This window comes from Belonocnema kinseyi, chromosome 5 (assembly GCF_010883055.1).
Source record: "Belonocnema kinseyi isolate 2016_QV_RU_SX_M_011 chromosome 5, B_treatae_v1, whole genome shotgun sequence".
Taxonomy (NCBI): Eukaryota; Metazoa; Arthropoda; class Insecta; order Hymenoptera; family Cynipidae; genus Belonocnema; species Belonocnema kinseyi.
In genome coordinates this window covers 133,748,842-133,763,978 of record NC_046661.1, presented here as the reverse complement: position 1 = coordinate 133,763,978, position 15,137 = coordinate 133,748,842, and the positions used below count along the sequence as shown (strand labels likewise).

Below are 15,137 nucleotides of genomic sequence, written 5' to 3'. Positions count from 1 at the left end.
GCGAGGGCGCATACTTTGAATAAAATATTTGTTATCATTCTCTTGAAATAAATGTGTTGTTTTCTTGAAAAAATACCGGTTTCATATGTATACACCTGGTATTTTTTTAGAATAGCATCTCAGAATAAAAAATTGTTTTTAATTTTTCTAGGAACCTGATGAAAATGTTTTTATTCTTTTGAAGCCTTTCACAATTCTTAAAAAGATTATAATTTTTTTATAAATCTTCAAAAATCTAGAATTTGTTTCAAATTACAAATTTACTTACAAATTTCAAGGTACAATCTTCGTTTGAATTATGTTATATGATTTCAAGTTTTTAATTAACTTTGAATCTTTCAAAACTTCTAAATATCTCTTAAAATGACTTAAATTTTTTCTAAGAATAATAAGTGTTCAATTGCTATTTAAGCACTATAGAACAAAAATCTCACTTAAAAATTGAATATTAAAAAAATAACAATAAAAATTAAAAAGTGTAAAATTTAAAAGCTATTTGAAATTTCAACGATTCAAGGCTTTCTTTCTCCAAAGGTTCAGTTTCAAATTGTTTAATTTTCAATAATTTGTTTTAATTTATTTGTCATAAATAAATACTTAAATATTGCTTAATAATTAATAATTATTTTTTGTTCTTAATCAAAACATTTTATATTGAATAAATTGAAAATTGAACATTCTAGACTCAAACAATATTTTTAATTTAGTATAAGAATTGAATTAAAAATAAATTATTATGAAGTTATGTTTAAGTTAAAATTAGTTTATAAAATTTCAGTGGAATGTTTGTATCTTTTTTAATGACTATGACTTTCGGGAATGAATAGGTTTAATTTTTAATAGTAAAATCTGAAAATTCTTAATTTTAAACGAATTTAGAATCATTTTGACGAATCACTGTCAATTCCCGGCCCAGCGGCCACCCTGTTCATACATGGTTTAAAAGTTTAAAGCGTATGTATTTTCTTGAAAATTTGTCTTCTCTGGTATAAAATTAATCCTTTTGCTTGCAAATTTAACTATTTGATTACCATTTTGTATTTCATTTAAAATTGATCCTTTTTGGTAAAAAATTAATCTTCTTGGTTAAAGTCTGGTGTTTTTTACATGAAAATTCTTTTTTTTAATAAAAATCTGAGGCCTGTACAATAATACAACAATCAATCTTACCCTAGCCCAGCTGTAATCCAGTAGTTCGGTTGGAGGAGAGACTTACGGTTCATAACCGATAGTGCCGACCCTGACGAGTTCCAGGAAAACGCTGTAAATAAAGTCTCTCAGATTATTGAAACTTTTAGGTACATAACCGCCGGTTTCTTTGACAAGACGGACTTGAACATACGAGCACAGGTTCCCATAAAGCATGAAATTCATCCCGGGATAAACATTTCCATCGATTGCGACTCCTTCCTGAGCTCCATTCGAGGCTTTCGAAATTATTTGGTTAAGCTCGTTTGACATTCTTCCTGATCGAGAAACGTAGGCAATGCTGCAGATTATAGGCAAAAATCAAAAAAAAAAAAACGTTATCGCGCAGCTGATAGAGTTATACTATCTTTCTGCGCAGCGATAAATATCATATAACTCTACTGCGCATCTGCAACTACCATTTAAACCTACCACGAATCTAAAAGTCCTCAGTATAAAATCTCTGAACAATATTGTCGATTTCAATTTTCACAATACTCGATTTCATTGCTATATGGGTGTGAGACGAGGCGTCAGTGGGTTAGACAGTATTGGAAAATATCGAAAAAATTCTCACGATTGTTCGTTCTTTGATAGCCACACGCGTGCGACAGAGGCATCCGTGAGTCACCGTGAGTTAGACAGTAATGGAACGTTACACGTCTTTTCTTGAAGTCAATGATCCCAACGCAGCTGCCTTGATCTGCGCTTGCTTGGATTTAAGTGACGTTCATTGGGTACGGCGCGGGTCTGTACTTGATTTTTAAATACATACGCGAACTATAGCCAATGAGCGACGCACAGTTCAAGCTTGCTCAAGTATTTTTGGATCACTGTTGGAAATAATAATCGGATCAAAATTCGAAATCGATAATACGAATCAACGCTTCTCCTTTACCACCACCTTGCCACCCGTACACCCGCAATCGCAATCGCAATATTCCAAGTTGCTGATAGTGTCCTTTTCAGCTTTACGCGATCAAACAAACCTGACTGGCGATGGAGATATGAGATAAATAAACTTTAATGCCCTCAATATATCCTTTTCTAAATAATTTTCTTTAAAAAAAAGAATATTGTTATTCAACATTGATATTCCATTTTATATACTTTGAAAATGCCTTTCTTACCAATAGAAACTGTATTAGATAAACTTATATTATTTAATTATTATTTGACGAACGCTGTAAGTAGTAAGGCCCCACACACACCCCCCAAACTATTTTTTCACTCCCTTGGCTCGTACGGATAGTACTTCGGGTGTCTCTCATCGATTTGATTCTCCATGATATTACATGATATTGGATGTCACAGCCGCTCAAACATAGAGGTTCTCAAGAGTCTATTGTATAGTTTTATGTATAAAAAACTAATTGATTTCGGTCAAACCTACTGCAAAAGTTTCCTCGTGATAAAAGATGAATAACTTCATTTTCTCAAAAAACAAAAAAGTTTAAGGGGATGAACCGCCCGCCATGTATTTAAAGATGTCCTAAAAATGTTAAAATTCACAGAAAAAATTTCACAGAATACAGAAAATAATTAATGGGGGTAGCAACCCCTAATCTCTTCTTATTTTGTGTCCATGATAATATCTACTTTAGTGTTTGGTGCATAATAAGCTAACCTCAAAAAAATTTACTAATGTTTTTGAATATGCCTGGTACAAAAGCGGTAAGAAATCATAATCTTCTAACCTCTTCGTATTTTCTTTTACACACATGAGTCAGTAATAACATCATGATTTCATGGTAAATAATATATACGTTATACTCGTCGAATTTCGTTGAAAAGCATAAATGAATTACATTATTGAGTTTGTCATACTCTTCATAGTTAATCAATTCAGAATTCAAATTTTCGGATGGTTTACGTATTTTTACATAAACGGAATGGTCACTTATCACTTGCACACAATATAATGTTTTTCAAACCAACAAAGCTGGTTTTTTCTTAGTTACTGCAGGCGCGAAGACGTTTTATTTCTTGTATTCATAAGAATTTTCAAAATTCTGACTATTTTCTTAAACCATCCTCTTTTGTCATATGAATTCATTTTCAGTAGGAGCAGTAGTAGTTTTTTTAGAAAGAGGAGAAATCTTGCAAGAGACAACACCCTAGCCTTCGTCTACATGTGTAGACGATTCTTAGGATGGGTAGTGTCACATTCTTACTAGCTAAAAATGACCCCTTTCGCCATCCCATATCCTAAGAACAGCTTTTCGCATTACTTCAAGGACATAAGGGTAAGTCCAGTAAGCCTTGCTTTGTCTTGCAACATACTTTACCTGCTTGGCGTACACCTAATCTTCTTTCAGACCAACCAAAATGTTCGCATTATCCTCAGCAGTGCAGCGCTACCACGCATCGGGCTTGTCAGCTTTTGGCACTGTGGTTGGGTCTATTTTATTAGCTTTGGCGTACTTTTTCACATTGAAGCCCTATTGCCCTCCTTACCACATCTCCAACAGGACTTCGTCAGATGCCTCGAAACTGTCTGCCATGTGATTGAAACCTAAGCAGCGGTAGCCGCATACCCTCTCTATATTATTGTGTACGCGACAGGACACCCACCCACATTCAGATGTCCTGCGCGCACAAGTTTTGCCGCCAACTCTCCTCTTAGCTCAACGAAAGCCCTCAGATTTCTTCTGAAGGGGTTTTTTGTAAGGCTGAGCTTCCATTCTTCTACATAAATGCTGCTGTAGTGGCTTCTTACCATTCACCGGTGACTTCTCACGCTACCCCCATCGCTTAAAATTCTTGAGGATAGCTGGGTAATTCAAACACTTGGCCGGTTTGATTATTTTCACTGAGGTCTTCCTTTACTACAATAATATGTTTTTCTACAAAATTAGTCATCAGAGCCTCCGATGTTTCATTGGTTACCATTAGGGTTGGAGAAGATGATCTGGATGGCAGACAGCATTAAGAGACAACTTCCTTTATGATTTTTTTGTCTATTTTAACAACCTTTATGATAGAGCGTGCCACAGCCGTTACACTTTATTCTTATGCGTGGGTTGCTACCACAGAGTGGGCAGGGGCGCTACTATTTCATCGGGACCCAAAACGGTCATTTTAGCACGTTAGCCGGTATGATATCCCTGAATCAATATTCTGATAGATACCTTTTATTTATATTAACAATTCTTATCAACAAATGCGTTTAATAGACGCTTTGAGATTAGAAAAATTTTTTTCTTGATTAAATGTTGATTATATCATAAAAAATAAAACTGCTACGAATCAAGAGTCGTAAATAATGCAAGTCGGGAAAACACAAAAATCCAATGGATACGTGCGTGAACCTTTCAATGTCCGTTAAAAATAACAGCGTAGCAATTGAAGATTAAGTGACGAGAAAAATGTGAGAACCGGAAAAAGTAAAAGAATTTGTTGGAATGACATTGAAAAGTTCACGCACGTATCCATTGGATTTTCCTGTTTTCCCGACTTTCATTATTTACGACTCTGGAGTCCAAATAGTGAGGAATATTTGTCATAAAGTGCAGACTGGTAAATACTTTGTTTTCGTGTTCTTCTTGTGGTACTATGAACTTTATTGGTTGTAAGTTTCGAATCATTCCTTCATTAGTTCCAATCAAAAGCCTTATTTGAATCTAAGCTATATCAAAGCCAATTACGATATCAAATATGAATGTCTGAAAGCAATCGAAGATCAGTTATCTTATTTCATGTCCACATTTGAACAAAAGTGGAAAAACTTTTTATAACATAACAAGATTTAGGGTTAGGAATAGTCAACTAACCGTGATGTTTGTGGAGCAAATAGTACAGCTTCATTTATCCAAACAGTTTTTCTTAAAATTCTTAGTTGCAATTGTTTCAAAAACGATTTCCAAAAGATGTTTACACAGATACGAGGCCCACTGACACTCGCGACTTGAGTTTGCCAGCATTTTTTTCCTTTCCACATAAGTCGGTCTCACTTCTCAACGCACAAATAATAATACACAAATAATAAAATACCTAATTCGAATTGAAAATTTCGACCTCTTTTAATTTTGCTGAAAATTCAAATTTTAAACTTTCGGAAATAATAGATACTTCAAAGAAACCTTTTGCTGCAAAGTGCTGACAAGGTTCCTTCTACACGAGTGTGAAAATTAAAGCAAAGGTGTTTGGAAATACAAATTTCGCATGTATAGAAACAAAAACGAAAAGTCGTACGGCATATTTCTTTCTTCCTAATTGAAATTCTGCAATTTTGGAAATATCCCTACCTTAATTATCCCAACTATGAACTGTTGAATGTGCATCGAAGAAAGGTCACAAATGCATTTTCCTGAGCAGCCTGAATGAGCCGTTCGTCGGGATTTAAAATTATTTTAAAGTAAAATTTGGATACGCGATTTTCAACGTTGATGTAAGCTTTACACGACGGAAGGAAGGACGGTGACAAAAGTGTTTTTTTTCGTAACGTACTATCTGGCTCAGTAGAAATAAATTCTTGAGATCCCTCGCTGTTTTGTAAACTATGGAGAGAATATGGTGAAAAATTGCCATGCTAAGTTTACATTTGAGCGCGGTATGGGTTCGTAAAGGCAGTTCTGTTTTTTGTCACGTCCTATCCGGATAAGAAAAATTAATTCTTGAGATTCCCCGCCAATTTTTAAATCATGGACGAAACATGGTAAAATTATTTCATGCCACATTTAAAATTAAAATGGGCAGGGTTTCTTAACGGAAGTGTTGTTTTTCTTGCCTCCTGTGCAGCTTTACAAAAAGCCAAATGGTTGAACGTCCTAGAAAATTTTAATTTTTGTGTATATTCAAACAAGACAAAGTAATTTCTCATACCCCTATAATTTTGCTTTATGAGAAATAAATACATTTTCTGTATCTTATAAAAGTGAATTTTAAAAGATAGCAGGTTATTATAATCAGAGTGAATAATGCGAATTGTTAGTTCGATCCAGACAACCAAAATAATGCGATGAACGATTAGTGGAGATTTTTTTGCTTTTTTCCTTGCTTTCTGAGCACATATATTACGTTTTCCAAAAAATTACTCCTAAGTCTTACACATCTACCCCTCTTAATCAAAAACGTTTTAAAAGTGGAAAAACTAACTTCAGCAATCTAAACATGATTTAGGGTTTTTAGTTAATTAAACAACACTTAAAAATTTCCCCTCTTTTATCATTTTCCCCAAAAACTACCCTTCCACGAGAAGGTATGCAAAGGAACATATATATGTATGAGGAAGCATAAAAAATAATACAACTTGAAAAACACTGTTAGTTAATATTTTTTTGTTCTTTTTTTGCTTTCCGATAATATATAAGACGTTTCCTTAAAACGACTCCCAATACAAACAATGTAATTTGTATTTAGAACTCCAAATAATTTACATGAAATTTGAAAATTTGCCCCTCATTATAATTTCCCCAAAAACGACCCTTATAAGAGAACGTATGCAATAATAATGCAATAATACATCTTAGAAAACACTGTTAGTTGATATTATTTTGCTCTTTTTTCTGCTTTCTGATAATATATGATACGTTCTTAGAAAACTTCCTCTAAGTCATACATACCTACCCCTCGTGAGCAAAAATTTTTAAAAATTCATAAGTAAATGTATACCACCCTTTTGTACATAATGCTTCTTTAAAAACAACACCAATTCGCCCTAGTGAGTCTCATTCGCTAATTTGAATCTCTATCGTGGTCATAAGAATCTCTCGATCATCTTTCCTTGGATGGGAAAGCTCTATTTTATTAACATGACTTTGTATAACTAATTACTATCCAGAAAAAATCCATTAATTTAAAACAAAAATCTCGAAACAAAATCATTGACGACAACAACTCTATATAGTATTTAAATCAAGGGCAATGATTTTGAAAGACCGTGATTCAAGTTAAAGCATTAGGTGAAGACTGATCTGAATCTGATGATAGGTCCTTGATAAAAACTCAACGACAAAGCACTATTAGGCATAACCCCAACTAGACCTCTAGCGTTTCAAATTTTCTACAGAATGGCGACTTTGATTTGTCTTTTAGCGCAAAGCTTATCGCCATCTTAGAATTGGTTTCTTGGGAAAAGTTGTACAGGATAACGCTATTAATCATAACGCCTCCCCGCCCATGGAATTTTGGCTTTTCAACCTAAAGATTTTTTCGACAAATTAATTTTTAATTTTGAAACAGTAGATAATTTGCTGCTCCACCCACTGCGATGGTATTAGAGATTTTTCGCTGTTGCGTGTGTGTCATTTTGACTTAAATAAATAAAAAATAAAAATTGTAAACGTTTCCTTTGATTGTAGAGTTACGTATACAGTGATGCTTATTTCATATCAGTTGTAATATTAATGTCTTTTTGACAAAGAGAATTAATACATCAACAACTACCCTATCACTTTCCCGCTAGCTCAGATCAAAAGTAGGATAATACGCTAAAGGGCGTGGTTTCAGAAAGGTAAAGGTTTCTCACTCGTGAATAAAAACATAGCGAATTATATAGCAAAATAACATAGTTAACATTCATTTACTATAGTCTTGTGATTACTCAATTGATCGCATTTAATTTTTCGCAGAATGAAGTGAGAAAGTCTAAAATAACAGATTATTCTCATATACAAAAAAGGGGGGCAACTATTCAAGCATTTAGGACTGTGGAGCAAACTACTACATTTACAAGTTACAAGAATATGACTCGCTCTGAAGAGCACATCTCACAAGGGCGTCATTTTTAGGAAGCTATTATTAAGTTTCAAAAAAAAGGACGGGGGCGGGCAACTACTCTAAGACATAGGGTTGTGGGGTATGCGACTAAATTTGCGTGATAGGGGGTGATACCTCATTCTAACGAACACATTATGAAAAAGGGGATTGAACATGCTATTTTTATCGTTCAGAAGCGGCTAATACTTTATATCACAAGTCATAAATCACAAATTAAAATATAAAATCCTCTCACAAAATAAAATACAAAACTTTACACAACTTGAAATAAGAAGGAAGGCATAAAATCCAGAAATTTCCACATTAAATTTTAAAGACACAATCTGGTGAAACCTCTTGGCCACGTGGCTAACTTAACCTTAACAACTGTATTTTCGGGCTTTCTGGGTTAACTAAAATCAACAATTAACTTTGGGCTTTCTGGGCCAACACTATATTTTCGGGCTTTCTGAGCCAACTAAAAACGAACAATCAAATAAATTTAAGAAACTCTAGGGCTTTCTTGGCCAACTAAATTTCTGATTACAATCGCATTTTCAAAACTTTAGGACTTTCTGGGCCAACTAAAGAGAGAAAAAAATGCTGAGAGGCTTCACTCGACTGGAACTGAAAAATCTTACCCGCTGATACGACGAGTGCACAATCTACAGCAAAGAAAAACTTTAAACGTGGCTCAGGTCCTCCGATGGGTGACGTGACATTCCTTCTATAGATGCACTAGGACTACTGAATGAGTACAACGAAGTAAGGCCACGATTGCTGCTCGCTTGAGAATTTATAACCTAACCTAACCTACGTCATTTCTACCTGGCGCGTCTCCCATTGGTCGGAGTTTGCATACTTCCGTAACGTCGCGTGGACAACCGTAAGATTAAAACAATTCTGTACGATGTGGAATGATCCAGTTATTTATAGACTTAGTGTTTAATTTTATGTTGCTATTTTCCTTAAAGTAAATAATGTTAGCTATTGTTTTTGCTCTCCAAAAGCGTCCCTAGACATTAACAACGTAACGGGCTCGTTTATTACAATTATTATTCTCACACCGTGATTATAAATTCGGAGTATTAACGTTACGGGCCTGAACTACAGTGTGCCCACACGTCCGTTAAATGTCCATGGTATAGATCGCGCATCATATTTGCCTAGAAATTAGATGAAATATACGGCCTGTTGTTCGGAGACTTCGGAATCTTCTGAAGTAATCCAGTTCTTGTAGAAAATTCAGGTAATTTCCTGTCCATATCTGCAAGGAATTGCCGTTGAGGTTTTCAGCAGTTAGGTTGGCAGCAGCGACTCATGGTAGAACTGGCGGGAGAATTTGAATGATACAGTCAAAGTCTCAATAGGAGTAGTGGGTTAGTTGAGTCTTTCCGGCATCCCGATTATTATCAACCTCCTGCGACGTCCCACGATGATGACGTTGACTCTAGAAAAGTGTTTACATACAGAAAAATAAGAGTTCGGAACGTAACAGCGATAAGATATTCTTATATTTAATCTTCTAATGTTTTATTAGCATCTACTTTTTCCTGTGCCTAGAATTAATTTGACCAATATAAATAGCTAATAAATCTTTTAAATTACTAAATGATTTTCCTAATTATATATTAAAGTCCACTGCATAATATGTATCTCTTCACTGCTACACAAATATTCTTCCTCACATTACCATATCTGAATCCATACCATTTTTATTTTAAGCATTGTTTATAAAGCCTGTCTAGATTTCTTTTTATTTTACTGCAACAATTTTTACCAATGAGAGTTCCAGTTGTCACGAGCGATTGATTACTTTATTTTTTTCTTACACTTTACAATGTTTCGCAAAGTGTGTCGTATCTGTAATTGAAATTTGTACTCTGGAGTGCTCTCAAAAGAAGGGTACAAAGAGAAAATATAGAAACAGCTCACCGTAACATGTTTTAATTCTGCCGTTGTTCGTTTGAAAAAAAACAAGAAAAGATTCCAAAAGGAACGTAAGTGGTTTTGGGGTTCCCCTTTTCTTCTTTCAAACGAAGCACACAAAAAACCGTTTCGTTGCTTGGATTGGTTACTCGACTTTAGTCTTTAATAGTACTCACGACACCCACAAAGCGCATGAGTACCTGCCACCTTTTAAAGTTTACTTATATAAGAAATAAAAAATGCATTTATCCATCATGAACCGAAATTATAGGGGTATGAAAAAAATACTTTGTCTCGTGTTGAGATACAAAAAACGTAGAATTTTGTAGGATTTTAAACCATTTGGCTTTTTGTTTACTTTAAAATAATTTTAGATTCCGACGAACGCCTCGGTCATGTCAGTCAGGAAACTAGATTTGTGACTTTGGTCCGATACATCTCAACAATAGTCAGGATGATTCAGATAGGAATATTTTTAGAATCGCTGAATTTTTGTTAGGAAGGAAGGAACATGCAGTATGACTTTTAGTTTTTGTTTCTAGACATGCAAAATTCGTTTTTCCAAACACTTTTGCTTGAATTTTTACACTTGTCTAGCAGGAACCTTGTCAGGACTTTGCAGCAAAAGGATTCTTTGAAATCTTTCTTATTTCCGAAAGAAGTTTAAAATTTCAATTCGCTTCGGAATTAAAAGTGGTTGGAATTTTCAATTCGAATTAGGTATTTTATTATTTCTGTATTATTATTTGTGCGTTGAGAAGCGAGACGGACTTATGTGGAAAGTAAAAAAATGCTGGCAAACTCGGATCAAGAGTGGGATTGGGCCTCTCATCTGTGTAAATGTCTTTCCTAACTTATTTTTGAAACGATTTTATCTAAGAAATTTGAGAAACAGTGTTTGGATAAATAAAGTTGTATTACTCGCTCCACAAACATCATGGTTAGTTAACTATTTGCTATATTTCTTGTAATGACATGATGTGTGTCCTGCCTGAGCAGTGAAATTCGGAATGGATCTCTTGATAATTTAATTTGTTCCGACATACTATTATCAGTACAGTTTGCACAATCTTATTGTTTTTTGCCAGCTCCAAAATTGTCCAAAAATAGTAAAAACAACCAAGTCCATTGTGATGCTTGCAGCTGTTCTCACCAGGGGTCCTCGCTCTTATCATGACGGCCAAGGTGCCAAACACCAAATTGACTGTTTTGGGTCCCCATAAAACTGTCCGTCATCCAGGTCATCTTCTCCAAACCCAATGGTCACTAATGAAGCATTTCTAAGTTCCGAAGACTAAACTACTAGAAAACATCTGATTGCAATAGAGGAAGAACTTACCAAAAATTAAAAAGAAATCAATACAACTATGCAAACATTTTCTGATAAACTAGATGCAGTTTCTGATCGCCAAAAAATCACTGACGAATCCGTGAAACAAATCAAGATAAGATTGAATGCTGTGTAAACAGTGATAACTGATATTTAAAATGCGGACATGTCTTGCCACTCGAATGACCTTGCTGCTGAAGTTCTGGAACGTCAAGTGTGATCTAAAAATAGAATTTTTTTTAAGTGCCTGATTCCACTGCAAATAATTCCGAGTCGGAAATTGATGACGACAAATCCAAAGTCAACGATATTTTTGTCAAATTCGATATATATCTGGATGGCCTAAAAATCTACAGGGTGGGAAAGACATCAACTCAAATAATTTGACCATTTGACGTTATATTTAAAAATGCAACCTCGGCTGCTAATTTTCTTCCGCAAAAATCGAAATACGATGGCCCAATTTCTTTTCATGCAGACCAAACATAACATCGAAGAGATCATTTAAAAAAATTGGAAACAGAACTCCAGGATCTCAAAAATTATGGAAGAACAAATTAAACGATCAGATTTTTTAATGGCGTTCCCAAAATCGTTGATATTCAACCCTCAAAGCAATCAAAAAACGGATCAACAGCAAAACAGGAATAAGCAAGTCACCGTCTTTTCTCGCAGTGAATTGCCAAAATGTGCGAGGAATTAGGACAATGCTGCTTAACCTGAGAATATCAGTGTTAACATCGTTGACACGTTGGGACATCATCATTTTAACACAGACATGGCTACATCAAAGTATGAATGACACTGAACTCGGTCTTCAAGATTACCATATTTACATAAAGGACAGATCTCCGAATACAAGCAATTTTTTGAAGAGAGGCGGCGTTATAATTGCTGTGAGTAAAAAAATATTCAGTAATTAAATAATAATTCTAGAAAAATTTATTGAACAAATTTTTGTCCAAATTAGACTTACTCATATCGGTTATAAAATCTGTTCTGCATATTTTTCGCATGCCTCTCCTACAAAAAGTTACAATAAACATATTGAGTCCGTAAATTATGTTACACGTCTGTTTTCGCTAGCGAAGCTGTTTTTTAGAGGCGATTATAATCTTCCTAGTATTTTTTGGTATACTGATAATAAAGACGTCTAAACGGACATGGGATCTTCAGTCAGAGGTATAATACTAAATTCTCGACTGTAAAAAATTGCTGATAAAAGATTTAAGCAAAATTAATCTTTAAATAATTATAAAAGTTTCAGTTCCTTAAGATTGAAGTACAAAACCCTGGGTTACAGTTTTTGTCTTCAGTATACCAGTGATATAGAAAGATACGCACAATATTATATAGGGGCATTCTGGAGGGTCGTTAATCAAAATCAGAAGGACACAAGTGTCCCAAGAAATATAGTTTATAATGATATAGAAACTATCAACGGTGTAGAGATTGCAAATGTCTTCGCTCAATACTTTAACTCGGTACACAGAAATAACTCCTTCTCGAATTATACTATAAGTTTTGTCTAGGACGTCAAACTATCAAAATATTAATACCTTCACAGGAGGTTTTCAAGAGAATATCTAACCTAGATCCTCACAAAGGGTCGAAACCGGATAATGTACCACAACGTTTTTTCAAAGAGTGTAAAAGTGTACTCTCGGAATCTTCAAGCATTGTGTTTAATCACTGTTTAACATGCGGCACTGATCTGAAACGCTGGAATGTCTCATCAATAACACCAAGATATAAATCAGGACCAAAACAATGTGTAAGGAACTACAGGCCCCTATCCATACTGAACGTCCCTTACAAAATATTAGATAGTTTAGTAGCAGATTGTCTGAAAGCTTCTTTCAACAATGTTTTTATTGACGAACAGCATGCCTTCCCGCCTTATAGATCCACAGTTTCAAATCTCACAGTGTTTAGAGAATTTGTTACAGAAACTATGGATAAGAATCATCAGGTAGATGCGATATAGACTGTTATCGCAAAACCATTAGATCGCGTGAAGGAGAGAATTAAATATGAACAAATTGGTAGTTTTAAGTGGGATAGTTTTTGTCCTACATCAGGTGTTCCTCAAGGCTCGCATCTAGGGCCAATATTTTTCACTATCTTCATGAATCATTTTGGACAAGATATAACTTTTGTAAGATTTATACCTTACGCTGATGACTTGGAATTATTCTGTGCAAATAAATAAATTAAAGATGCAAAATATGTTGTAAAAAGTTCTAGATGAAGTGAGCAATTGGTCTCAAGTCAGTGATATGTCATTTAACGATAGTAAATGCTATGTTATTGCTTTCTTGCGCAAGATTAATGACATCGATATTCAATATATGCTATATGGGTCTCTCCTTCAGCTATTGAAAATCATCAATGATTTAGGCGTTTTCATAGACAAAAGTGTAACTCTTGCACCGTACAATACAAAATATTGTATTGAAAGCTTTAAAAATGTTAGGAATTATTTTACTCGTAGCAAGAGATTTTCGGTAAATTAACATATTAAAAACCCTATTCATATCCATAGTTCGTCCAATACTTGAATATGCATCAGCGTTTTAGAAACCTCATCAAGCCTTGTATACGGATAAAATAGAATCTGTGCAAAAAAGATTCTTCAGGTCAATTGCATTCAGATTAGGAATTCATAAGGAAACAGCCTATTAAGAAACCATATCTGAATTATTACATCTAGACTCGCTCGAACATAGAAGGTTTCTGGTTGGACAAATTTCGTTGTACAAACTGTTAAATTCTTATTTAGATGGTGCTTCCTCACTACAAGAAGATTCTTTCGATATTCCTTCGAGGGAGTTAAGTCATTCAGATCCTGACTTGTTCGAAATTCCATTTCGTAGAACAGAATATGGCTCACATGCATCTATACTCGAAATATGCTGTAACTATAATAATATAAACAATCTATCCTACGATGTAAATATTTTCAATCAATCATTAAAAGATTTTGTGACAACAATTAAATATTTTTCTATGCAATAAAGTAATTTTTTAAAACTTATTTTTGGAAGTAGTATAATAGCCCTCAATAAAATAAACTGAACTAAACATGAACAAAAGGAAGAAGCCAGTAGATAGTCCAGAAATGCATTTGACTGTTGGGGTCACGGCGTATAGCCCAGCTATGGACAAGAAGGAGATATGTTTTTAGTGAGAATAGAAGGGCACAGAAAAAAAGAGAATAACGTGTGAAGCAAAGAAAATTGGATCTTTTTTAGTTGGTGAGAGCAGCGTGGCTATGCGCAAATACGAGAAGGGGAATGTTTAGATCATTGGCGAGAGAGAGATGAAGCATTTTTTCAATTGAAAAAAAGTGTACTGAACTTCGCTAGTAGCATTAGCAAGATGCATAAAGCGAGTCCTCGTCGTCTCGAACGGTGTCCCATGTTACCAGGCGCCTGCTAGAGTCGGAACATAATGGAGCAAAATCTTGAGAATCTTAACCGATGTATTTGTGAGGAGTTGGGAGGTCCAATGGACGTAACGGACAAAATCTGAAGAGGATCAAAAGTCAAGGGGTAAAAAAACACATTCCGATAGTAGAGAAACACCAAAAGGTGACATCAGCTTGCATAAAGGAGTAAGTTCCGTCACTGCCCGTAAGGCGATGGAGAAAGCGAGGATCAGCACAAGCCAAAGCCAGGAGGAAACGCTGACAAGTAAGAAGCTGAGGATATCAAATGCTTCAACGCCCGCGACCTTGTGTCAAAGCAAGAAAAAGAGAAAAGAGAGGCCTGCTTCCAACAACACCAGAAAACCAGAGAAAACACAGCTGCGATTTCGACCTAAGAGGTTTCTAATCAAACCGGCCGAGGGTTTGAGTAACGCTGATATCCTCAAAGATATTAAGCAGGTGGTAAGTCTTGACGCCCAAGGTGTAAAAATTTAGGGGGTTAGGCAAACCAGAAACAGAGAGCTCCTTGTGGAACTAGGACCTACAGGAAAGGGCTGAGCC

General features: G+C 34.9%; 1 protein-coding gene across 1 annotated transcript in view; it reads left to right on the top strand.

Annotated features, from left to right (window-relative positions):
• LOC117173898 overlaps nt 1-13,133 on the top strand; it is an 18,411-nt gene extending 5,278 nt beyond the window's left edge. Inside the window, exon 2 of the mRNA XM_033362545.1 lies at nt 12,714-13,133. Within this exon, the coding sequence (XP_033218436.1) occupies nt 12,714-13,133 (420 nt within the window). The remainder of the gene's footprint in view (nt 1-12,713) is intronic.
• The last annotated feature ends 2,004 nt before the right edge of the window (nt 13,134-15,137 follow it).